At 31.5% G+C, this 27,912-nt stretch overlaps 2 protein-coding genes across 4 annotated transcripts; one reads left to right on the top strand and one right to left on the bottom strand.

Annotated features, from left to right (window-relative positions):
* Window positions 1-62: 62 nt before the first annotated feature.
* On the bottom strand, window positions 63-26,406 carry LOC140440153 (odorant receptor 30a-like). Of its 2 annotated transcripts, none has more exons than XM_072530468.1 (7): window positions 26,363-26,406; window positions 13,566-13,756; window positions 12,048-12,589; window positions 8,243-8,342; window positions 6,696-6,800; window positions 6,486-6,641; window positions 63-6,401 (listed from the first exon to the last, which is right to left on the bottom strand). In XM_072530468.1, exons 1-7 carry the CDS (start codon window positions 26,403-26,405, stop codon window positions 6,342-6,344), a joined length of 1,197 nt encoding a protein of 398 aa, XP_072386569.1. In that variant the 5' UTR covers window position 26,406; the 3' UTR covers window positions 63-6,341. The 2 variants fall into 2 exon arrangements, with proteins under 2 accessions (XP_072386569.1, XP_072386568.1); XM_072530467.1 differs by lacking the exon at window positions 26,363-26,406 and adding an exon at window positions 13,915-14,359.
* LOC140438492 (uncharacterized) lies at window positions 22,186-26,005 on the top strand. Of its 2 annotated transcripts, XM_072528153.1 has the most exons (4): window positions 22,186-22,470; window positions 22,794-22,875; window positions 23,113-23,286; window positions 23,442-26,005. In XM_072528153.1, the coding sequence occupies exons 2-4, from the start codon at window positions 22,794-22,796 to the stop codon at window positions 24,104-24,106; spliced, it is 921 nt and encodes a 306-aa protein (XP_072384254.1). In that variant the 5' UTR covers window positions 22,186-22,470; the 3' UTR covers window positions 24,107-26,005. The 2 variants fall into 2 exon arrangements, with proteins under 2 accessions (XP_072384254.1, XP_072384253.1); XM_072528152.1 differs by lacking the exon at window positions 22,186-22,470 and having other exon boundaries at window positions 22,660-22,875.
* Window positions 26,407-27,912: the final 1,506 nt, after the last annotated feature.

Genomic DNA, 27,912 nt, shown 5'->3' with positions numbered 1-27,912 from the left:
CAGATTCTGGGTATATCTGTTTTGAGCAGATTTTAGATCTTTTGTAAAAGTATATAGCCATATTACGCAGTTTTGAAATTTGTGTTGTAAAGATGTTTCAAAACCTCGTGGACCTCGTAAATACGCATGCCCGAAAAAATAAATGGACCCTAAAAACATTTAGCATTTTAATTGCATAGGAAATTAGGCGACAGGGTAGGATTTGCACTTGCTAATGATGTCGATTATTTCCAATAAACATGACATATTATGTTTCTCTAATCTTAAACATTACAGTTAGTTATCGCATTTTTATATAGCAAGATCTGGTTTCATGAATATGCGTAAAATGCTCTGTAACCCCAAGCTATCAGTCTCAATAAGATTGAGAACACTAAAGTGTTATGTGTTGTCTCTATTACTATATGGCTGTGAGACCTGGACATTAAAACAGTATGAAGTCAACAAATTAAAATCATTTGAAATGTGGATGTACCGCCGAATGTTAAGAATAAGCTGGACCGGCAGAACTACGAATGAAGAAGTACTGAGAGCAATGAACACACGCCCTCATCTGGTCAATACTATCAAAATTGGACAGACGTCATATCTAGGACACATAATACGCCATAGGGAATTTGAGCAGCTCCAGTTAATATTAGAAGGCAAGATTGAAGGTAAAAGGGGCATAGGACGAAAGAAAAAATCTTGGCTACGAAACATCAGAGATTGGACCCACACAAAAGGAAATGAATTAATTCATCAAGCCCAGAACAGAGAGAAATTTGCCATATTGATCGACAACCTCAATAGAGAAGGCACTTAGGAGGAGGATCGCATTTTTATTTTATCTCACATTGAAAGATGTAATAAAAATTTATGACTTCCCGTTTTTACTGTCGATAAGAATTGCTGTGAAAAAATGTAAAATATTTACATTGCACTAATTTGGCTTATAAATAAACCTTTTAAGAACTAAAAAAAATCTAGAGGACAAATAAATAAATAACAAATCAATGTATGATAGAAAAATAATAGGATTTTGGGGTTAAATTCAGCAAAATATGTTTATTCGAAACGAAAACCTTGAATTCCTTGGGAAAAATATTCCCATGAGATTTTTTGCATAATCACTTTCATAAAATACCGCAGAATAATGTTCAAGAGGTCGCTCATACAAAAAGTGGTCCTAATTTATTAAACAGGTTTGTATAAATCCATTTTTAGGTTGTGATAAGGGCCTCAAACAACTAAAAACAATGTTTTTAAATTAAACAAGCCCAAACTAAAGTATCAGAAACTGATAGAACAAGGTTTGGTGAATTAAATAATAATTGTGTGTTTTTGAGCCTTCAATCACCATTTTTCGTTTTTTTTTTAGTTTTAAATTGTTTATGAGTTGAAAACGATCAAATTTAGAGAAAAATTACAAATAACCTTTTTTTATTGAGAATGATCAAAAAATAATAAAATATTTAAAAAACGATTGTTCAAAAAATAAAACTATTAAAGCTATTTCACTAAAGCAAACACTAGTTCGTCTCTGTCTCGCTACGATAACGCACAGAAGAGAACTGCATGTTTTTAGCAATGCCTGATATACTCGGTTCGCAGTCCGAACTGTCTAGTGAATTTAGTAATTATTTTTTTGCGAAGTTAGTTACTTTTTGATAGACTAAAAGTGGCTGGAAATTACTATACAACCAAGCACATGTACTCATAGCCAATATTAATAGTAAACAAACTAAATAGTAAATAAAATAGAACTTTGCGAATTACCGACAATCAATATTTATTTATCTGCACCATATAATAAATAGTTATGTTAAATTATATCTAACAACTAAAATATATTATTTAAATATATACTACCCAAAATTTGATGGGTTTAGTATTAACTTCCACTATTTAAAATAATTCTTATTTTTTTAAAGAAAGAAGTCTGCAATAGTAGGATACTTGAGCTATTAATACTGAGAAGTAGGAATTGTGTTGTAAGTTTCCGACAATGAATCTGTCAAAATATGCCCGAGCTAAGCGAATGGAGTAAAACAGTTTATATAACAGTTTCGTTCGTAGATCGACGTCACTAAATGATTACGTCAGGTCCACGACATTATGAATTATCTTTAATAGCCTACCTCTGAGCCTACCCTAAAAAGTTTCGACGAAATAGAAAATTTCAAAATTTAGGAAAAAGTTTCATTGAATACTTTTTTAAACAGGACAAGTGTTCAATGAAATAATTCTGTGGCTGGAAGGCAAAAGGGGATAAGTCGATTTTTTGCAAAATAGTGTTATGTATACCATTCGATAGCGTTTTTGATTCTGCACAATCTTGGTAAAGAGAGTTAAGTGAAAGTTTACTAATTAAAATATTATTATTGATCAAAAAGGGGTAACTTGGCTACAATTTAATCGTAACGACTGTTTTAAGGATCTAACTCAAGATATCGTGTGGAGAGCAAAATAGTAATTACTAGTGAAATGGTATATGTGCACATATTTTCTAACATTATGAAATTAACTGAAAAGCAAAACGATTTAAGTCATGTTAACTTGAGAATTATTCGAAATGTGTGCTAGTAAAAGGCATTAAATCAAGATATCCCCTTTTGCCGGAATGTGATAGAAGAAATATACATGAAAGTATTGCTAGGATATACAAAGTTATCCCTTTATGCAAGAATGCGGTGTCCACGCAAATCATATTCGTATCAGTTTCTTGTCAGTACTTGTCTAGATTGTGAAGACAGCACACGCAAATTTTATCAAGGAACGTTCACTACGATGGCAACTCGAAATAGCAATTATTATTCCTCCACGTGTGGTATAATTGTTGATTATTGATCACTACATTCCATATTTTTTTTAGTAAAAGAAAATGTACAGCAAGATTTTGACTCAGACGACAGCGTAAAAGACCCGGTCTATGATCACATTCAAGAAGACCACCATAGTGATTCTGACACCGAACGGAAGAAAAATGGCTCAGATGAACCAAATTTTGAAAACAATGAAGAACATGGCCAACCAATGCACAAAATATTGAAACGAAAAGTAGGAAAAAGAAAAAATATACAGGTTTTACGAAATACTGGTAAAGGATATGAAACAAACAAAGGAAACGCAATAAAGCTAGGCGGTCACGGTCACTGCGAGATTGTAGAAGAAAGTGTAAAGAAAAAATATTTGATGAACATAGATTATCTCTGTTTTCAAATTACTCCGGAATGGGCATCTACGATAGAAGGGTAAGTTGTATTGCCTCATTAATTCAAATTTCTGACAAGAAGACTACTACTAACAGAAGTGATACTGATAAACCTTCAAAAAATAGGGAAAAGTGTTTTACATATTTTATAGAAATCCAAGGAGGAAGAATCCAATGCTGCAAGGTATGTTTTTCTGCTATTTTTGACGAAAGTAATAAATTTATTGAAACTGTTACAAAAAAGAAAACGTCATCCAACTGTGGTATTCCTATGGCTGATGGCAGAGCCAGGCATGAACCAAAAAACAAATTTCCGAATCTAGAATGGAACTCGTCTATAGCCACATATCAAAATTTCCTGCCTATGAGTCTCACTACTCACGAAAACATACTAGTAAAAGGTATCTAGTAGTAGAATAAACAAAAGCTAAGACGTATCAATTGTATACCCAGGACATAACATATGAACCGGTTTCTTATAAAGTTTACTCTCAAACAATCGATAAATTAGGCTTAAAGTTTAAAAAACCAAGCAACTATACCTGTAACAATTGTGATATTTTTCACAATCATATTAATATCAGTAAGACAGCTGATGCAAGGAAAAAGCATGAGAATTTATTAGCAGATCATCATATAGAAGCTGAAACTGCTTACGAGTCAAAGAGATTAGACAAATTAAGATGTATAAACAGCAAAAGTCAAAAAATATTTGTATTTGACTTACAACAGGTTTTTCCTACTCCTTACTTACAAACTAATACCGTGTTTTACAAACAACAATTAAATACGTATAACTTGACAATTAATGATTGTTCTGCAAAGGTCTCCACTCATTATATATGGCTTGAAGGTATCGCGGGACAAGGTGCCAACGAAATTGCTTCTTGTTTATTTAAGAGTCTTGCTAATTTACCTTCTGAAATAGAGCACGTCATTTTATACAGTGATACTTGTGGCGGACAAAATAAAAACTCAATTGTGGCAGCAATGTTTACGCTTTTATTAAGTCAAAATAATAACTTAAAGGTAATTGATCATAAATTTTTAGTACCTGGCCATACTCACATGGAGTATGACGTAGATCACGCAACAATAGAAAGATTTAAAAAAAAATGCCCATTTCCTATCCATATACCCAGAGATTGGTATACCTTAGTAAGATCTGTAGGAACAAAACGTACTACTACCGCTAAACAAAAACAAAAAACAGAGGAAACAAACCAAACAGAAAAAAATAAGTTTACGGTAGTTGAAATGACCCCAATTCTTTTTTTTTTAGTTTTAAAAATTTATTCAAGGGAATGTTAATAAAGAGAAAGAAGAGAGACAATAAGACTGAAATTTGCTGAAGAAATATGAAATGGCTAAGATACACCAAGGAATTTGGCATTATTAATTTTAAAACATCGCTTCAGGAATATGAGCCATTTTAAGAAATAAATGTTAAAAGAAAAAAAAAAGATACACCCATCGATATCAAGAACATTACTTTAGATAATTTGTATGATAAGCCAAGACAAATAAGTGAAAAAAATAAGCGATCTTTCAGACCTTATTAAGTTAGTTGATGAGCGTGCAAAAGAATTTTATCGTGGACTTGCCCAAATTCCACGAAATTCACAAGATCTGGATAATACTGCTGACACAGATCCAGACATAGATAATTATTTTAGTGATGACGATTTTTAATAAAATATTCTAAAACAAATATTTGTGTAATTTATTATTTTAAAGAAACAGCTTCCGAAAAATATTTGTGTTCATCAAATTTTTTTTTCTTCCTGCGAAAGCTATTCTGTTCGTATTATATAGAATATATGTTTTTATTTTGTGTTTAGAATGCACCTTTAATTCTCTTTCTAAGTATCATCTTGATCAATTGTTAATTTGTAAACGTACCATCAGATTGCTGTAGAAACCTCCATGTTTAATAAACTTTTTGAAAAATTTACGTTTTATTTTTTGTTCTGTCAATGCTATATCCAGAACAAAATATTTTCTTTGCTTCATTGCGGTTGCCCGTTGTAAGTAGAAATAACTGCAGTTAACACTACAGTGCACATATAATGTTAGCCAAGTTACTACCGAGCATAAGGGTATAAATCTACATAACCCCCTTTACCAAGATGATTTTATGTGCATTTCAACTATAACTTGACTTATCTCCTTATGCTTTCTTGAAATAATTAAAAATAATAAATATCCTAAAATATTTTTTTTAATTTATCAAAATATTGGACACATAGATATTAATTTAAGAAAAAACACTTATATATATCTAACAGAATGTAAGTCGGATCTAGAAATATACAAACGTTACTAATATTACGTCTATAAGGTAACAAAAAGACCATATAAACTAAAAATGTCTGTACTGAAAAACTTCCAAATGAGAGTTATCCCCTTTTGCCTTCTAGCCACAGAATTTCGAAAATAGTTTAAAAGCTTAATGAAAAGTCCTGAGAAAATCGACATTTTTGGTAGAAAATATTTTTAAAATGTTTTAAAAAGTTTCGTAGATTTTTGAACAGGAAAACAGAATAATAAAAAGTTACGTGACGGTTTTTCGTTTTATTGGAGCGAACCTATTTTTAATTTAAAGTTATAAAATTTTATTTATATGTAATAAAAAAAATTAATACTTTTAATATTGAAAGTTTTATACCTTTTTAAGTTTTAACATAAAAAATTTAACAATTTAATATATTAAAAATAAAGATTTTATTGTGAAAAAAAGACAGTTTGCAAATCAATGGCATCGAAATTTTATTAAGCGTGGATGCATAAGTTAAATATGCATCCATGAAATAGGTTACTATAGCCAGTCAATGAACTAAATGCACTAAATCTACATTCTACATAATATATTGTAAATTTGATGCAACAAATAAAATTTAAAAAAATATTCTAACGGTTACCAGGAAATACAGTTTCAACGAAATTTTAGCTGAAATATATACACATATATGTATATTTTATTCCACAGTATTGAGATATGACACATCAATTATTGTAGAGAATATTTAACTATATTATGTATACAAGAATAAGCATTGTGTTAAGTAAATTAATTACTAATTTATACGCAAAGAAAGTGTCAGGTGAACTAAAATTTTCCATACTTAGATTATTACTCATAAATCTTTTACTCGACAGCTGTTAAAGCTCGTAAGAGCGTAATTGCCGAAAAAGCTTTTTGGATGATCTAAAAATAAAAAAAAAACAAATAAATATATTTTGCGTAGAAGTGATAAGACTATTTTTAATACTACTTTCTAGTAGAACTTACGTTTACTAAAACCTCATTGTCAACGTTGGAAAGTCCTCCAGCATTGATCGAAATTGGCTTTTTGGTATTCATTATAATAAAGGTTAAAGCTTTTTTAAGCGGAGCTTTAAACAAATACCATTCTGAGTTGTGAATTGAGTCAATGACTGACAAGCTCTAAAAGAATATTGTTATTTATAATTATTATACGATCGACTACCTTTTACAAACCTGAAATTTAATGTCCGATGCTTGAAAAGCAAATACAGCTAATTGGACGAGGCATGACCCAGTTAAGTTTAGAAGTATGGTGGTTTTCATCAAATCACTATGATCCTGGAATATATTTAAAAATATATAGGTATACAAATATACATTTATAAAGTTTTGAAAGGTGTAAAATTAATTAGTAGGAGAAGGCAAGCTAAGGCTTTATGAATGTTTAATCTAATTTCCAACTGATCATCAAGTTTGATGATCTAGATCTATTGATGATCATTCTAAAATATGTACAAAAAAGTTGATTGTTAAAGGACCAACCATTCATTAGGAATATAATGAATATGCCCACGTGACCAGTACATATATGCTCCACAGGAATAGAAAGTGAATTTTGCAGCAATGCAAGCGTGTTTTATGCTCACCCATACGTACACGAGGTATAGTAAATAAGTAAATAAGTGGCAATATTTGCAGAGTGGGTGCTAGCTCTGTATCATTTGCTGTTATCTAGAGATAAGATTGAGAACAGAACAGACCAGAAAATCTTTCGAAAACTCGAAATTCGACTACGTTTATCAAAATGCTACATCTGGTCGACTCTTCTCTATGCAGTTGAAACGTGAACTCTTAAAAGATCAGCGGTAAATAAATTGGAGGCTTTGAAATGTGGATCTACGGGAGAATACTCAAGATTTCATAGACATCGCATATCTCAAAGGAAGAAGTGTTGCAGAGAATAGGCAAGGAACGAGAACATTTCAACATAGTGAAAGTAAGAAAAACATCATACCTAGGCCACATACTGAGAAATAATAAGTATCAATATCCTCAACTAATAGTGAAAGGAAAGATCGAGAGAAAGAGGGCTAGGAAGGAAAAGACCATCGTGGTTAAGAAATATCCACCAATAGACAGGGCTAAATTATGAACAGCTGAAGACAGAGAAGTTTTGCAATTGTAGTAGCCAGCCTCCATTGAGGAGAAGACTCTTTAAGAATAAGAAGAATCACTGAGGCACTATTCGTGCGATATTTCTTCTAAAAACTCGTTCGATTGCCTGACCGTAAAGGAATCCCATAACAGACACAGTAAAGTGGTAAGCATACCACTATTTAATTAGCCCTGACTACAGTGTTCATTTTTATGTCTTTAATCTGGGTGTAAGTGGAGAGATATCTAATATTGACAATACTGGATCATACTCTGTGACGTTGGCGTGTGGTAAAATGTTTGAACTATTCTACAGAAGCTCTGTCTGCTTCCACCCAGTGTGATGGCAAGTAAATGCAGTTCAAGGAGGAGTCCCATCCGTCAATTTTTTACCGCCAAAATGGAACAGGGTACGGTTGAGGGGGACATTGTGGAAAGCTGTGGTCTTAAAACAAAAGATAAAAGAGGAGAAAGGTTGATCTAGTCCTGCTAATAGACGGACTTGGCTATCATGAACACAATTTTTAAACTACATCTTAAAAGACTTTATATATGAATATCTTTCACCTGTGACGTTTCTTATGTTATATAATTTTATAATGTAACAAAAATACAGTTTTACTAACAATACTTAGAATATATCCATTAATAACCAATACTGCATAACTCATTACTAATTGGGGTAGAAGGACTCCAGAAGAAAATATCTCAAGGTTCTTTCCAAACCTGCAAAGATAAAAATCTATGTTATTTCTTTCTAAATGAAAATAACGTAATACGAATATATAGATCTTTTTTATTACAATTTTTCGAATAAATCAAAAGTTATACCTTCCAAGCTATTAAATTTTGTTAGAAACAAAATAAAAAGGTGATAATTAGGGTTTTATAAGAGTCAATCTTACATTTTTAAAACAATTAAAGCGATTTCTGCGAGATAAAAAAAAGACAGGTAAAAAAGAGAGAAGATAGATATAATGTAATACATTTCAATAATGAGTTATATCACCCCGATGACTTAACGGACTAATACTCACATGAGTAGTTTAAAAAAAGTCATACTTCAGCCACAAATATTTCAAATGCAGCAGTGTACAACCCACAAGGCATCTGTAGGTTTAAATTGGAATTCGTGACTGAATAGGGTCAATGGATAAATAAATAAATTATTGATAATAAATGAGGTCTCATGGCTTGGTTAAGGCCCGTTTATTGATACCTTCCGTGGCGACCATAACATAGTGGCTAAGATACTGACATTCAAAGCCAGAGCGCACGAGTTCAATTCTCGGCACAGATAACGCGATTTTCAATTTATAAAAATGATACGAATCATCACCTAGCGAAATATAAATTATGAAATATCAGAAAGAAAAAGCAGAGATATGGGAAATAAAGCTGCTCAGAAATATTTGAAGAAGAAGGACAAATGAAGAAATAATGAGGATGTATGGAAAACCATATAATCGTGTTCACGAGGTAGGAGAGGAAATGGGCATAAAAATAAACTCAAAACCAAATTTTTAGTGTTTAGTCGTGAGCAACATCCCGACATTGAAGCAAAGCTTCAATTAAACGGAGTCCAAGTTAAGAAAGTCCACAAAATGACATATTTGGGAACTGTGATAACGAACCAACTAGATCCAGACATAGAAATAAAACGTAAAATAGCAATGACTAAAACTACTTTTATGAAAATGAAGTCATTTCTTTGCAATAATCATCTCAGTTTAGAACTAAGACAAAGAATGGTCAAGTGTTATGTTTGGTCCGTACTTTTGTATAGTGCAGAAGTTTGGAAGCTAAAAGTATCGATTATAAACAAAATTGAAGCATTGGAAATGTGGGTTCATAGATGAATGCTGAAGATACCTTGGACAGTCAGGAAAACTAATAAAGAAGTATTAAGGAGCGTCAACAAAGATAGAGAACTGCTAAAGACTGTTAAACATCGAAAAATGTCTTATCTGGGACATATAGTAAGGGGAAGTCGATATAACATATTACAACTGATCCTTAAAGGCAAAATAGAGGGCCGTAGAGGTGTAGGAAGGAAACGGGTTTCTTGGTTGAGAAACATTTGAGAATGGACTCGGATATCAAATGCGGGACAATTATTCCATATTGAAGAAGATCAAGAAGCTTTCGCAATGGTGATCGTCAACCTCGGATAATCCTGATATGGCATGCGAAGAAGAAGAATGGAAAACCAGCAATTGTGGCAAAAATACAAGCCCAAAGAGCTAGATGGATTTGGGTCATCATATGAGTGCCAGAGAATCGAAATGTTAGAAGAATACTAAACGAGCAGGAAGACATTGGGAAAAAAAGAAGATGGCGTCCAAAGAAAATATGGTTGGAAGCAGTAAAGCAAGACATCTGAAATAGGCATGAGAGATTGTAGAGAAAAAGCAAGTACGGTACATAAGTTTATAAAAATCACGAATATTTATCGAAAAAAGAACTAAATTTTTGTACTGTATCATTATGTAGTTGTTAAGTTATTTTGAAAAAGAACTATTTTTTAAAAATTTTCAAAATAAACGATAGAATTTAATATAACTTCAGACTATAAACAGACATGACACTTTGGCAGTTTGGAGAGGGTACGAGTACGGGTTTATCCCAATAGCGGTCTATATTTCTATAGCAGAAGATAAAATAAAAAATGTAAAGCTTTGAATTTGAAGGTTATATATTAGAATAATTATTATAGTAAAATTCATTAACCGATGCAGGGAGATGTAAACATTACCACGTGTAGGCCTGCAACAGGGCCGCATTTGGGATTATCTTTTTGTTTAGTCAGAATATATATTATCTTATAAAATACGAAATTTATATTTTAATTTTGCAAAAGTGCTCGACAAAGAACCTGATTGTTTTAGTTTACTTAGTTGTTTGTACAATTCTAAAAAGTTTCATAATAATAATAACAAAAAAAATACTCATTACTCAATAATGTTGAAATAATATATATATATATATATATATATATATATATATATATATATATATATATATATATATATATATATATATATATATATATATATATATATATATATATATATATAATTATATAAATTTATAAAAAATTAAAAGCAAAAATGTATGGTAAACTTTATGAGCACTGAATAATGTAATAACAAAAAAGCTTGTCTTGATGTTTTTATTGTAGTGTCTACCCATATTTTAGACTTTGTATGGCCAGCGTTCAACCATGTCTCATCCAGATAATATATTTTCCGCTTCTACTCTCTATAAGCTCTTATCTTTTGAAAATATTCTCTTCTCCACATCACAATGTCGTCTCTATATAGTAAAAGAGCGTTTCTTCCCCTACGTTTATATTGAAAATTAAGTTTTTCCAATATTCGGTAAAATGTGGTTTTCGAAAAATTTGGCAAATCAGGGTCATCGTTCACCTTCTTTAAAACCTTATCAACGGTGGGTATTTCGTTGCTCATAAAAAAATTATGAAACAGTCTTCTAATGACGCTTTTGTCAAAATCATTAATTTTGTCAAACTTCTTTTTCCGGGTCAGACATACTTTTGTTCCAGCGGGTTGATGATTCGTTTTGTATTCCTTTATCACCGTAAACACACTTCTATCACAAACTCCAACTTTATTAGCCACTTTTTTCACAATATCTTCAATCACTAACCCGAGATTTTCTTGTCTTTCACATTTAAAATGATTTCTTTAACTTCAACGCTAAGAGGGCTTCTTTTAGTTCGTTTTCGAGGAGGACTCCATGTATTTTCAACCAATTCATCAGCAGAATCAGTGGAGGACATTTTTGGTTTCAATATCAGTTATTGAAATCCGTGGTTATTGTTACAGTAATCACAATCACGTATAGATAGGGTCGTTATACAAATAAAAATATATACTTAAATAGTTTTAAATCGCACAACAAATAATTGCTAATTCAACATTAACAGCATAAATATAATTTATTGTCCTTTAACCGTCAAGATGACTAAAAATATACTCACAAATCGATTCAAATTACAAAATTTCAATACCGAAATATAATACCGAAATTAAATCGTGTCCGAACCTGTATGAGTTCCGACGACGTCGGCAGTAACGAAATAAAGATGGACATTTCGGTTAGTTTTTAAATATTCTTGAAGAACTGTTACTTGCATGTATGCATAAAATATTCATTAATTTTATAAATCGGATTATGTTTTTACTTACTATGTATTCAGCGATAAAAATAATTTATATACTATGCAATAAACACTAATAGTTGAGAAAATAAAAAAAATTAATAAAGTGTCATAATTATACTGTTACTTATCGGAACGAGTAGACTCATTTGGAACATCTTTAACAATCATCTGTTAAATTTATCTTTGTGTATACGCCCTGCATCGCTTAATGAAAGTAGGTATAGACTTTTTTAGTACCTACTTACTTTAATAACTTGACATGATGAGCAACACATATCGTTAATCGGTCGTACACCTTATTTTGGAAGTACTCAGAGGATAACTTGTCATAATCGTCATGTTCTTCCATGATTTCTTTGGTAATATTCATCAGCAATACTTTTAACAGCATAAATTGAACAAATAAGTGCTGCATCGCATAAATAAACAATACGTCATAAAACGCATTTCCAAATACTGACAAACTTAAATTCCACAACATTATCACATAAAGAATCTCATGTAGCGGACTTGGATCAGTATCGAATGGTGTCCAAATGATATTAGGTAAGGGCCGCTTTCCTTCCGGCATATCAACAATAGGAAAGAGAGAAATAAAAGTTAATACCGACATGGCCCCAATAAAATGGCATAGTACGAATATATTGGTTGCAAAAAATCTTTTCTTAATTTCGGCTTCTATCTTGGGACCTGCAATATTGTAATCCCAAAATTCGTTGTTAATAGTGTAGTAGAAGTATTCAATACGTTTTTTGTCGATATAAAGTACATACAACTTAGCTATTGCCTAAAATAAGTAATCTTTATTAAATAATTTAAAGATGAGAAGAGATGATTTATTTATATGATTAAAACAAGAACAATATAAGTGCAGTATCAAAAACCACTTTTTAAATTAAGATATTACTTTGTTTCTCTTTTTACATAGCAGTAAACTTCAGATCATGGTAAGGTAAATACTTAATTTACGTGGAAATTAATAATTGGGAAGAGTTGTGCACTATTATTTATGGAGGTGAAACACAAACAATCAATACTTGATTCAAACAATTCAATTTTCACTAATACAGTGTTTTAGGAACGTGATATTTGATTATATCCCAAAGAAAAATATAGTGCTTAAGCATCGAGTTAGAATCTATGGAGAGGGCATCACGTGACTAAAAACGACCTCACTTCGGCCATATTGTTTTGACACTTTTGACAGATCGTATATGTTTGTTTACGTTTGTCGTTTTTCGAATATTTTTAGTTTTATACTTTTATAGAAACTGTAATAATATATTGTGATAGTGCATAATAATGGTTTCTTGTTCTCAACGTAGTTGCAGTGGCAGGGCAGAAGCAATGTTAATAAAAAAATCTTCAGGAATAACGTTCTACAGGTTAGTATACAAATATGTAAACAAAGTAATGGCCCGTACTTCAGAGAATAAATTAATAGTATTTGACTGTATTAATTTATTTTTATGTATAATATATCGTGTTTTTAGTGTTTACCGCGGGATAAATAAATCATAGTTTATTAAAAATGTATTGCACTTTGTAGATTATGATTAAATCTTCTGAATAACTAGTCATATTTTTATAGTAGTTTTAATATTATTGAGTCCGGCCATGATCCCACCGCCATATTGGTATCACCGTTAGCCACGTCTACCTACGCCGTTTTTAATACACACGTTAATATGCTCATAGCTTCTCCATAGATTCTAACTCGATGTGCTTAAGTTATATGTGAAAGTGCTAAATTTAATTCTTACCATAAACCTTACAGGATACGTAGCAACTAATTCGGCAAGCTTTTTCGGTTGGTTTAACGTTTGCCCTGCATAAATTGTTCGTCCGATGAAAATAAGTACTTTCAGTATTGCTGCAGCATGCCAGAAGTATTTCCTTTTTCCATCATAGCCGTGTAGCTGAATACATTTCTTCAGGCGAAGAAGAGGATCATCTAAACTCAAAAGGTGGAATATTTATTTATTTTCAACGGGTTGCAGCCCAATAAGATTATCAATGTTTACAATGTATATAATAAAACAAAAAAATATAAGTATAAATATCACAAACTTAATCACGTAATTTAGTTTTACACATCAAGATGATGATTACCTATTCCACAGACACTCAAATAAACACATGCCTGAAACCAGAAATGAATTCGGCCTTCAATGCAAAAAAATTTAAATCTGGGTGAATATTTGCACATCTTAGTGCTCTAAATAAAAAATTATTATATGCATAGCTGGTTCTGTGAAGAGGTACATAAAAAGTTTGGTTTAATCGTGTTCTACGGAGAGGTACATGCAGACCAACCTGCTCAAGTAGCTGAGGACACAAGACTGTAAAATTATTTATGCCATAAAGCATCTTTGCATCTTTAATTAATCGTCGGTCATACAATGAGAGAATACCAAGTTGGGTTTCAATTTGATCATAATTTATATACCCTGTTTGTGTCTGTGATTATTATACATAGAACTTAGAAAATTATGTATCGTTCACGGGTATAAAGCGAATTCTACTTAAGGATGTATAATTGGTTGGAGTTTAGAATACTCTAAATAGCTATCCAATCAATGATGCGTATACTTAAATATAATTTGACAAAATGGTCTCGATCGTGACAGTACCTACTTTCACAATGTCAACTGATAAGATGATAATGACACAGTATAGACAACAACTATACTGTGATAATGATGTCATTCCAGGTTAGTATTGTTACGTTGTCTCTGTGGGCTTTTAATAATATTGACGACCAGTTTCTTTTTAATATCTTTTATTAAAGACCAACTAAACTTAATACATGATTATATCTAACGAGCCATCTTCTTCGATTGCTGTCCGCTGTCCATCTCCTTCACCTGTCACTCATGTTAAGGTAGGTTTACAAATATTAAGGTAGGTTCACATAACATAACATGCCCCTTTTTTTTTACAAAAAAAACTAAACTATCCCAACAACCTAAATCTACCCGCAACACTACACTGCCGCATTACTCTTCTGAAAATGAAAACCTTTTTGGTCTATTTACAATTCGACCACTCCTGGTACAAAATTGATTACTTACATTTGGTCTATGTGACCTATTTAAGCTAACATTTAAATTGTCATAACTTTGATTTGAAATTGATGTATCGTTGTTCATATTTGGAGCCTCATACAAATTGGAACTAGCTGCTGTACTATTTTCATGCTTAACTATCACCTCACTATTTTGTCTACTAATTGTACTGGCAGGCTTTAATATGTGTTGTCTGTTCCTACGATAATGTACACCTTCAGGTGTTCTGACGACATATGATCTTGGAAAAGGACCTATTTCTATCACAGTAGCTGGTAACCACGGTGATGATGGAACCTTTTTATAAAATACATTTTCTCCAACAAACAGATTCGGTAAGTTTCTAGCTGACCTATCATGATATTCTTTTACTTTCCTTTCTTTTTCCTTAATAAATTTGTTATATTCGTCCCTATCAATTGTTTTTGGTATGAGTATTTTTTCACTAACAGGTAATTTCATTCTTAAATTACGTGACATTAATAATTGTGCTGGAGAATAACCACATTCTAACGTTGTATTTCTGTATTGCAACATTCCCTGATATGGATCAGAGCCTGACTCTATACACTTATTAAAAATATTCTTTACAGTTTGAACTGTCCTCTCTACCAAACCATTACTTTTTGGATAATAAGGACTAGAACTTTGATAAGTAATGTCCCAATCTACTAAAAATGACTGAAACTCTTTTGATGAGAATGGGGGACCATTATCAGACATTAAGATCAATGGTATTCCATGTCTCGCAAATATAGACTTCATTGTACTAATGACCTCTTTTGCTGAAGTATTATTTAAAGGCGCTATTTCAAAGTATTTAGAATAATAATCTACTAATAATATATATGTGACTTTACTATAATAAAAAAAATCAACACCAATTTTCTGCCAAGGCAAAGTTGGTATTTCATGTGGTAATAGTTGTTCTGGACTATTTGATCTATGATATTTAATACATGCTGGACACTGTTCAACTTTATTCTTTATATCTACTGTCATGCCTGGCCAAAAAACTACTGTACGTGCTTGTCGAATACATTTTTCATATCCTAAATGTCCTTCATGAATTATTTCTAATATAACTTGACGCAATGATTCAGGAATTATTATTTGATTTCCTCTAAAGACTAATCCATCCACAACATGTATTTCATGATTGAAATTGTAATACGGTTTAACCTCCGTTTCCAATTTATTTTTTGAACTTGGCCAACCTTCATTATAATATCTTATTATTGACTGTAAAACTCTATCAGTTTTGGTTGCTGCCTGTATTTCCATTAATTTCTTTGAAGACACAGCTAAATTGTTAACTAATAAACTTCCATGTATACGTAACTCTTCATCTCCACTATCAGTATTATCTGGACCTTCTACTGGTGCCCTACTTAATGTATCTGCGATGAAAAGAAATTTTCCTGGAGTATAGCTAACTTCTAAATCATAAAGCTGTAAGTTTAGCATCATCCTTTGCAAACGTGCTGGAACCTCAGATAATGGTTTTTTAAAAAGACTGACTAATGGTTTATGATCTGTTTCAACTTGAACTTTTCTACCATAAATGTATTGTTTAAATCTAGTACATCCGAACTGGATTGCATATAACTCTTTCTCTATTTGTGCATAATTTGACTGAGCCTGTGACAAAGATTTAGATGCATATGCTATAGGTTTTTTGTTTTGTAAAATCACTGCACCAACTGCAAATTGTGAACTATCAACTGATAATGTTAAAGGTAAATTGTTATCAAAATATGCTAGTACTGGCGTTTGACTAATCATTTCTTTAAGCGACTCAAATTCTCTTCCATGCTCTTCTGTCCAATGAAAACTAATATTTTTTTTCAATAACAACCTTAAATTTTTTGTACGCTCTGCTAAATTATCTATGTACTCACCTAAATAATTAATCATTCCCAAAAATCTTCTAATATCAGCTACACTGTTAGGAATAGACATTTGACAAATTGCACTTATTTTACTAGAATCTGGACATATGCCTTCTGCACTAAAAATATGACCCAAATATTTTATATCTGATAACAGAAATTTGCATTTGTCCATATTGAATTTTAAATTGAATTGTTTTGCCCTTTCTAGTACTAGTTCTAGTATTTTATTGTGACCTTCCAAAGTTTCACTATAAATTAAAATATCATCTATATATAAACAAACTCCTTCTATGTCTCCAACTATTTCATTCATTACTTTATGAAAAATTTCAGGAGCGCAGCTTATACCGTAAGGTAATCTTGTAAATCTAAACCTTCCAAAGGGTGTATTAAATGTGCATAGCTTAGAACTCTCTAAATCTAATGGTATCATCCAAAACCCTGACTGTGCATCTAGTGTTGAAAAATATTTTGCTTTTGCTAATTTTGACCTAATCTCATTAAATGTTGGTATAGGATAATGACATCTTTTTATAGCTTTGTTTAAATTACGGGGATCCAGACAAACTCTCAAACTTTTATTACTTTTTTCGACTAAGACTATTGAATTTACCCATTCACTTGCTTCATTGACTTTTTCTATTACTCCCGTAGACAACATTCTGTTTAATTCTTCTTTTAATTTATCATGTAAAGAAAAAGGTATTCTTCTTGGCGGTTCTATTATAGGTTTAATATTTTTATCAATTTCTAAGTGACATACATTAGGTAGACAACCTAGACCAGTAAAAACTTGTTTATTTTTCTCTATTATAGACTCATGACTTACTAGACCAACTCTTTTAATTAATTTTAATTTATGACAAGTATCTAGACCCAAAATTGTTTGACACTCCAAATTCACAATAATGAACTCAATACTTTCTAACCTATTCTCAATTTCACATAACAAATTTACTTTTCCTACAATAGGTATGACATCATTTGAAAAAGACTTTAAATTTATACATGTAGGTACCAGTTCTAACTTTTCTACATTAACCTCATTAAAAATTTTTATTGACATCACATTAGCTTGTGCACCTGTATCTAAATAACATACTACATTTATTTTATTGATTCTGGCTACAATTGACCAATTCTGATTAATACTATTCTGACTAATAGTTTTAATAACAAAACATGGATCACTTCCATTATTAGATGATTGTACTGTACTTTCTCTTAAATTTATTTTATTTACTCTTTTAGTTTGACAACATTTTGCATAATGACCTTGTTTTTTACAATAATGACAAATAGCTACTAATGCTGGACATTTATTTCTATGGTTTTCACCACATCTTTGACAAACTTTTCTTACCACTTGATTATTTTCACTATTCTTACTCTGATTTGCACATCCATTATATCTTGATTTAAAATTCTGACTCGTTACCTGACTTTGACTGTTTGTGTTCGTACCATCTATGTTGTACCTTTGACTATCATCATTTCTCCAACTTGGACCTGGGACTTCATTTCTATACCTTGAATGATTTGAATTGTGACTCTTGTTACTACTATTTTGGTAAAAATTCGGACCTGGACCATCTTTATTCTTCTCTACTTTGTATACCACTGCTTCTGAATTTTTATTTAACTGTTGTGCTTGCATTTGAGTTGTAATTATATTTTGAGCAATTTGTAATACCTTTTCTGTCTTCAGATCTACTTCTTGCAATAGTTTTTGCTTAATTGAATGGTATTTAGGATTTAAACCAATAATGAACATGTCACACACCAAACTTTCTTTTAAAATTCCTAATTCACATGTTAAACTCAAATTCTTTAGACTAGTCATGAAATCTTCAATGGTTTCACCATCTTTCTGTACTCTAGTAAGAAAATAATGTCTTTCTACTGTTAAATTTTTCTTCGGGTTACAGTATTTTTCAAATTTCCCTACAACTTCTTGAAATGTTACAGTATCCATGTTAACCTCAAATGACTTGTAAATATTTCTTGCATCTGTACCAATATAGTGCAATAATAAAGCTACTTTTCTCGCATCGTTTTCTTCCTCTAAACCTGTGGCCCTCAAAAATATTTTGAAATTTATGCTCCACTCTCCCCAGTTGTGTGCCAAATTTCCTTGCATTGACAATGGTTGGATTTCATTTCCTATTACGTTACTTTTTATTTTTACAACGACAGGTTGATTCTGCTCTATAGAATCTTGTTCCGACATGGTTGAACTTTATCTTTTGACCGTTTTTAATTCAATTTCTTTTAAAACCAACCAGACCACCACGTGCTGTTAGACCATGTTTCGACTTTTGTATGACTATTATAATACTCGTTGCTATAATCTGACCTGAATTTCTTCTGACACCATGTTACGTTGTCTCTGTGGGCTTTTAATAATATTGACGACCAGTTTCTTTTTAATATCTTTTATTAAAGACCAACTAAACTTAATACATGATTATATCTAACGAGCCATCTTCTTCGATTGCTGTCCGCTGTCCATCTCCTTCACCTGTCACTCATGTTAAGGTAGGTTTACAAATATTAAGGTAGGTTCACATAACATAACAAGTATTTTCAGACATTTTACAGTAAAAATTTAATTTTGTATTTATTGTCATCAAAATATTTTAAATATGCCCATATATTTTAGATATACCTAGAAAGAACAAATACTAACATTAAAATTACTAAATTATTTTCAATTAGAAAAAGAGGCTGGGACAACTTTATTACCAGTTTCTGCTGTTCGTAAAGTAAGTTTTAAATTATTCTAAAAAATACTAATAGTATTTTAAATACTATACATTTTAGCGTATTGCCGAGGCGTTAGGAGTTTCGTTACCTACCAACAGTAGGACGATTGGCAAATGAAGGCATTCAAACAGATGCTAGCTATTCTGTGACAAAGAGTACTTCAGTATGTGATAATCTGGGATCTTCATTAACCAATAAATAAGTATGAACATGTTAATAGAACTCGTGTATATTAGAACTATTTAAACTGTTTCCACTATTTAATGATAAATCTTCACAAAATTAAACTATTGGCTGCCACAGAAACTTATAGCAAAATTACTTTTCCGAATATTACTAGTAAAATTTTTTATCTCGCAGTCAACACTTAAAAGATTCTAGGAGGAAGCGTTGTTTTAAATAAACAAACATTCCAATTCCATAGTGTTTGTACTAAATAATAATAAATTCATAAATAAATCTTAGTTAATTAAGCACTTTCCTTGGAATGTGTAGAATAGGATATAATATGACAAACTGCAGTTCCAATATAATGCGCAATAAAAATGTATATACAGGGCGAGACCTCTAATATGTAAATTTAAAAAAAAAATTGAATTGTTAAAGTTTTTATTCCACATTACCTTTTCACATTTAGCCGATTACGATCCTGCAACTGTCAGATTTAACTAAAATGTCATGCAATAATTCTCGACATTCTTAAAATCCTATATGACGTCAAAATTAGTGACGCACTGAAAGAAGGGTTTGGGACAGACTATACATATTTCAAGAACTTGTGTTGAACTGTCTCAATTTTTGATATGTAAATATTATAAGATGGAGACCATACACAAGAACAATACTCTAGATGGGATTTAATATGGACGAAACCGGTATATCTACGGCCCAAAAACCTGGAAAGGTTTTAGCTACTAAGGGCCAACATCAGGTGGGCTCTGTCACAAGTTGGGAAAGAGGCAGAAACATTACGATTATCTGCAGTTTGAGTGCTTCAGGTGCATATATACCCCCATGTTTATATATCCTAGGCAGAGAATGTCACCTCAGTAAGAGAAAGGTGGGTTGGAGCCATTTACAAATGTTCGCATAATGGTTGGTCAAATGAAGACCTCTTCATGCAGTGGCTCACACATTTCAAACAATCACGGGAGTCACATCTCTCTTGATAATTATGATTATTGTAGATCTAATCATATACATGTTGCCTCAATACCACCTCACACATTACATAAACTATAGCCTTTGGATTTGTCGTTTTATGGCCGCTGAGAAAGCATTCAACATACAGTGTGACAGGTTCTTGAGGGAAAATAAATTTCAAAAGATTTCTGTGTATGACATAGCATCTATATTTAATGCAGCTTACTTGAAAGTAGCAACGATAGATAAAGTAGTTTCAGGGTTTAGTGCTTCAGGGATCTTACTGTACAGCTCTGAAAAATTTACTGATATAGACTTTGTCACTGAACAAGACACTCAAACTCCAGTCATCGTTGACTCTGAAAATGTTTATGAAACAGCACTTGGTGCATTTCAAAGACTTTTGGAATCAGTATCACCTCTTCCAAAACCATTTAATAATGATAAACCAAATCCAAAAGATTCCAGAAAACAAGACTCAGTAATTATGACTGGCACCCCTATGAAAACGGTTTAGGAAGACACAAAGAAGAAAAAAGAAATTAGTGACCTAAAAGCCAAGCGTAGACTAAAAAAAGTTATAACAGGATCCAAAGGTCAATCCGAATCTGAAGCTAAAAATGTTGAAGAGTGAAAAAAGCAAACAATTAAAAGATGAAAATAAATCCCATATAAAATTGGGCGCCTTAAAACGCAAGGCTACAAATAAAGGAAGAAGGTGTCGAAGACAAACTAATTGTGAAGAATCGTCTTCCGAAGAAGATATAGATGAATCAAAAATATGTGATGACAGCTTTGAATTATTTTCCGGAAACACTGAAACGTGTTTGGTTTGGTTTCGTGTTTGGTTTGTGGTGAGTTTGGTGTAACAACTGAACTATAGTACAGATGTGTGTTTGGTGGACAATGGGCCCACGCTGAGTGCAGTGGATATGCCTTGAAAACTATCAATGTGACTTTTGTTCTATGAACTAAGTTCTTTATTGTAGAAACAACTTTGGATTTTTAATAAGTATATCTACTTATGTATCTGCTTATCTTATTTTCGTTCAAGTATTTAATGTTTTCGTATAAAGCAATACCATCAGTTGTCTCATTATTTTCTTATTATTACTACAGTCAGCGTTACTACAAACGTCTGCCGGAATTACCCCGGTGATCGGGAAAATACCGATACTTTGCTAAAGTTAGCGAAATATTGGTTTTAAATACGTAAATGATATTGTTTTACCAATATTACATACCCAATGGATGCGGAAAATTCCAATAAATCTGAAAATTCAAATTGTCTTAAGGTGTCGGGATTCCCCGGTCTACCCTACAGAAAAAGAAGGGTTTTGCAAAACTGTGAGTAGTATCCTTGTAACAAAATTTACAAGACATTTTAAGTACATATCCTACTTTCAACAATTTTTGATAAACCCGTCCGGCAGTTTTCATATTGGGCCTATAATTTGCAAAATCAACCAACTGCATCGGTGGTCATGTCGCCTCTTTGCTTCAATAACGTGACAAGTGCAAAAACTCAATTTTTTTTTTATTTGATAATTAAAACCGCCGTGTCAAACTTTATTTTCTCCGAAAACGCGGTATCTATTCAGTGAGTAATGGCAAATATATAAGGAAAAGAGACAGCGGAAAGGTGCTACTTTGCGATGTCACGCTATCTCTTTCTTCAGAGTGCTTTGTTTCAACAACGAGACAAGACAGTTGTCACTCCGCGCGCGAAGAGGAAGGTGCACTAGTTTTTCGACAAGAACGTGATAACACCACAATATTACATTGTGATTGCAAAGGTATGTATTCATTCAATATTATTTTTTTATTCTATAGTGTGATATGTCTATTCTAAAACAGTGTTGTTGAAAAATGTCCTTGGAGTGTGAATTGGTATATATCTTCGTGTCACACTATTGCTGAAAATATATAAACTTTGCTTTGTGTTATCTACGGATACCACGTTGTATATGATAAAAGTTTTCCCAGTACAAAAAACAAGATCAAGATACATGCTGATGTTTCGTTCTTCCAGAAAAAAACAATATTTTTATGAGGATTATTTTTAAATATTACATTGTTCATACTAAAATAAATAACTAGTATGTACTTATTTTTTCAGATGGAATCGCGATCTAAGAGGATCCTTGAACTTGCAATGGCAACCGAGAAATCGAACAATTCCGTTCTAATGAGTAGTACAGGTATGTAAGTTTTAGTTATCTACGAATTATTTAGGCACCCATTAAACGATAGGTTTTGCTGTCATTTATCGCCGATTCTGGCTACGATTGACCGAAAACTTGTGTAAAATTTAAATATCTGTGTCAGGTACGGTATGCCTAACAGGTTCGCGTATATGACTTTTATTACTATTATCTTCTGATTTATTCTTATCTTCTATTATATAATATTATTAAATTTGACGTACCGTTTTTTAGATAATGACACAACATTAAACATACAGAATGGAACTTCAAACATAGAGGACTCAATGTTAAGAGAAGAAAAAGTTGATTTAACAGTTCCGAATCGTACTCGTTGTAATTCGACTAGCAGTAGCTCGTCTAGTGACTCGTCAACCAGCTCATCAAGTAGTAGTTCTTTCAGTGAAGGTAATTTTATGTATTCAATTAATGTTCATTTTAATGTAATCAAAAGCATTTAATTTTTTTTACCTAATTCTAGTAATATTCTATTTAATGTAATCAAAAGCATGTCATGTTTTTATCTAATTCTGATAATATTCTAATCATAATTTTCTTTACAGATACCGACGACTCCGTAAAAGACCCAGACTATGAAGATGTAGAACTAAGACATCGTAATCGAAGAAATGCTTCATGTTCTGATGAACAAAATTTACCTTTCAGCACAGTAAATCAAGACGATATTTTATGTGAAAGTGTGAATCTGCTACCTAGGGAAGACTATGAAATGATACCTAATAACCTTACACCAATACAAAGTGACCCATCTGATAAAGAAAATATAAGTGCCTCTCAACAGAAATTAACAAATACAAATTGTAGTCCAAATAAAGTAGGAAAAAAAAGACGGAGACAAGAAGATAATTGGCAAAAAAATGTAGTAAAGAAACTGAGAAATAGTGGAAAATCTTATCAAACACTAAAGGCAAAGAAAAACATTCCAGAACGAACATTGAAACCATCTTGCAGAGAAAAATGTGCTTTTAAATGTCGGTTAAATATCACAGAGGAAAGACGTTTGCAATTATTTAAAGAATACTGGGATTTAGGAAACATCGAAAAACAGTGGTCATTTATCGCAAACAGTGTTGAAGCAGTCATCCCAAAATATAGACACGTTAAAATAGATGCCGATGGGAATATTGCACCTTCTCGTGGCAATAACAACGCTTTCTTTTTAACTGTTGCTGGTGTAAAGACTAGAGTGTGTAAACTATTTTTTTAAAATACTCTAGCAATTAATAACCGTCCTATTGAAACGGCCTTAAAGAAGAAAAATAGAGAGAGCAACATTTCAGCAATGAAAGATAATCGAGGACGTCATGAAAATAGATATAAGGTAGATGAAAGCGTTAAAAATGGCGTTAAAACATTTATAGAATCAATACCAAAAATTGAATCTCATTACATACGAGCTAACTCAAAAAGATATTACATTGATGGCAGCAAAGCGATTACCGACCTACACAGAGACTATGTTACAAAGTGTAAATCACTAAATGTACCTTTTGCCACATATTTGATGTTCTACCGTATATTTACTCAAGACTTCAACATATCATTTTTTGTTCCTAAAAAAGACTTGTGTGATGTGTGTGAAGGTTATAAAAATAGCACCGAGGAAGAGAAACAACAAATAAAAGAGAAATACGAAACACATCAAAGTGAAAAAGTTCTCTTACGTATAGAGAAAGAAAATGATAAAAAAGACAATAAAATTCTGGTCGCAGTGTATGACTTGCAAGCAGTATTCCAGTGCCCCAAAGGGGAAATCTCGGTCTTCTACTATAAATCGAAATTGAATATTTTTAATTTAACCATATACAACATTCAGAATAACTGTGTTGAAAGCTATGTTTGGGATGAGTCAAACGCCCATAGAGGTGTGAATGAAATCGGTACATGTGTTTACAAGTACCTTAAGAAAGTTTCAGAAACATCCAACAATTTGGACGTTGTGTTTTACTCGGATAATTGTGCAGGCCAGCAAAAAAATAAATTTATGATCTGTATGTATCTATACGCAGTAAAAACAATTGAAAATCTTAACTCAGTAACGCATAAATATTTGATAAAAGGGCACACCCAAAACGAGGGAGATTCTGCTCATTCTCAAATTGAGAGAGAAATTAAACGCCAGTTAAGATCCGGCCCTATGTATACACCTGACGCATTCATTGGTGCCGTAAAGGCTGCAAGGAAGAAAAGCGAGCCCTTCCATGTTAATGAAATGTGTTTCGCCGATTTTTTTGACTTGAAGAGTTTATGCAATCAAATGAACTTTTCTTTGCTGAAAGATGAAAATAATGAGACAGTAAAACTAGCAGGTTTAAAGGTGATTCAACTTAAAAAAGCGAACCCGATGCTATATTTTTTAAAAATTCATACGCTGACAAACAATTTCAGAAAGCTGTAGTTATTAATAAAAAGAAAAAGAGCAACAATTTGGAATTGAGAGATGCATACAGCGCAAAACCAGGTATGCCTGAAAAGAAAAAAGCGGATCTCATGGATTTGGTTAATAAAAACCTAATTCCAAGATATCACAGGCCATTTTATGAATCATTGTAATTTTAAAAGTCACGTGTTATTGCTTGTTTTGACAAAGACAATATTTCCAGTGTTACATTTTCGTAATTTAATAAAATTATTTCGTTTAGAATTTAAGCTTTTACACATTATTAAGTACCTTTAAGAAATAATTTTAATTTAAGAATTATTGCACTTTAATTTTGCCTTGTAGTTCTGTTATTGGTTGTTATAGTTACACTTTTTCAATAAAGAACATATTCTCAAATCTAAAATATTTTATTTCGACAACGTTTGTTTATTGTATAACCCAGTAACATAACAAAAATAATATCATCAACAACGTGATAAGTCAGTTTGTAACATTCGTCTTATTACATTTTTGCAGGAAAAGTGTGACATATTATCACCTTTTTCGTAAATATGCAAATTTTTAGCTAAATTTATTACATCATCAGGCCTATCTAATATTTTCAGAGACGTAATTAGTTAACACTTATAGTTAATATTAGATGGACTATAAAAATGCATTCCTTTCGAGACAATAATTTTTTTTAAGTTAAAAATGACGCTCCTGTAAAATTGTACTTTTTAACTTAACACATTATTGAAGCAAAGAGGCGATGTAATTACATGCACATTCACGTAATTATACTTAGTACCGAACAAATCGTACAATAAATATTACCTCCAGAACTGAAAATTCTTAATTTTTGATTTGTAGTAGGTCACGTACCGTATCCAAAATAGAGGAATTTAATCTAGAGATATCCTTTATATATCGACGTGTTTGATCGTTAGGTAAATCGTCTCCAGAACCACCTATACGTTACATAACTATTCCGTGAAATGAATTGACGAATGTATCTAGTGTTCGCAGTCATATAAGCCCAAACCAACATGAAATTGATGGATAAAAATAATAAAGAAATAATTTTATTTTACTACTTACGCCTAACGCGATATTCGCCTTCTTTAGGATAAATCAAAGACATGTTTTCTACAATCTACATACAGGACTAGTGTCATCATCTAAAAAAATATTTAGCAAGAACCTGCATGTTCGCAACGGGTAAAAATATCCGGTGATTTGTGATTTATAGTCAATTACGGGTTTTAGGTAAATTGAATGGTCATGAAAATTATAGACCCTGATGTGATGCGTAGCTATTTTTTTTGTAAAATATTTAAACTCCAACTACTGAAAAAAATATAATGTAACAGACTGCATTTAAAAGTCAAAGCTGATATAAATATGTTTTAAAATGTGTAGGTATAAGGTTATATAAGTATAGGTTATACCTATTTATGGAAACTTTTAATATCTAATACCATAGACTATCTATGAAAAAATAGCCGATTTCACGTAAAAATCTTACACAGGTTTTTGAAGGTTCTAAAAGGCATAATATGATCGAGATAATTGGAGTAATTTGAAAATTACCTGTACCTTCTTTTGATAGGTACATTATTAGAATTTTGTGACTTAAGTTAATTGTTTTATAATAAAACTTTATTTTTCAGATATTATGAATTATGAACTAGAGCAAAAAAGATAGAAAAATAATCAAAAAACGAAATATTATTGTTCGATTTGTAAAAAGTTTCTTGGATACCTAAAAGTATCTTCGTTTGGAACATGTAAATCCAATTTGCAATGACTGTAACAATATTCCGGCTTAATTTTATTATGTTTTTTGCCATCTCTTAGGTATATGTTTTTATGATAATTCTTAGTGAAATAATGTTTTATTTTTGTTTAAGATAGTTCTTGAAGACTGATATATGTTACTTAAGTTCTATTTTTAAATTAATTGTAATTTGTTTAGTAAAAAAGAGAATAAATCAAACTATTACAAAAATTGTGGACTATTTTTTGTGCTACGTAAATAAACATTTTAAATAAACAAAATATGTCAATAATAATAAATAATGTTAGGTACTTGCCCAAACAGTTTTTCTAGAGGTTGTGATTTCGCTTGTGATATCAATGGAGAAAGACTAGCATTTTCTCTACCCGTATCACTTAGCGTGATACTTTCAGGATGTCTTCTAGAAATAAATAAATTTGAATGTGTCGACAGCGATATCTGTTGATGTAACCCAGGATGACTGGCCTTAAGATGATGTACTGACTGGTGAAAAGATCTGTTGATTGTAATTATGTCAATATTTTAGAAATAAAAACACTTTTATCCTCTACAATTCATACCGAGCAAATAAAGTTCCTGTATCTAGTTGTAGCATAACCTGTGTTCTTGGTGGAAACTTTTTAAAACTTCCAGCATACCTTAGAAAGAAATGATTTACCCATTCACTATTCTTGTTTTTACTAGTTTTTGATTTTTAGGTAGACATTCCAGTATCTTCTCATTATCATTCTGGTATTCCTCATTTTTGGGTTTTCTATTTCAAAAAGCATTAATTTGGTATAGTCCCATAAACTTTCAATTCACTACATCTCGATTTCTTTTGTCATTGATGATTGAGAATATCTATGTT

The sequence above is a fragment of the Diabrotica undecimpunctata genome, chromosome 4, assembly GCF_040954645.1.
Source record: "Diabrotica undecimpunctata isolate CICGRU chromosome 4, icDiaUnde3, whole genome shotgun sequence".
In the NCBI taxonomy this organism is placed as follows: domain Eukaryota; kingdom Metazoa; phylum Arthropoda; class Insecta; order Coleoptera; family Chrysomelidae; genus Diabrotica; species Diabrotica undecimpunctata.
This window is presented reverse-complemented; position numbering and strand designations above follow the sequence as displayed.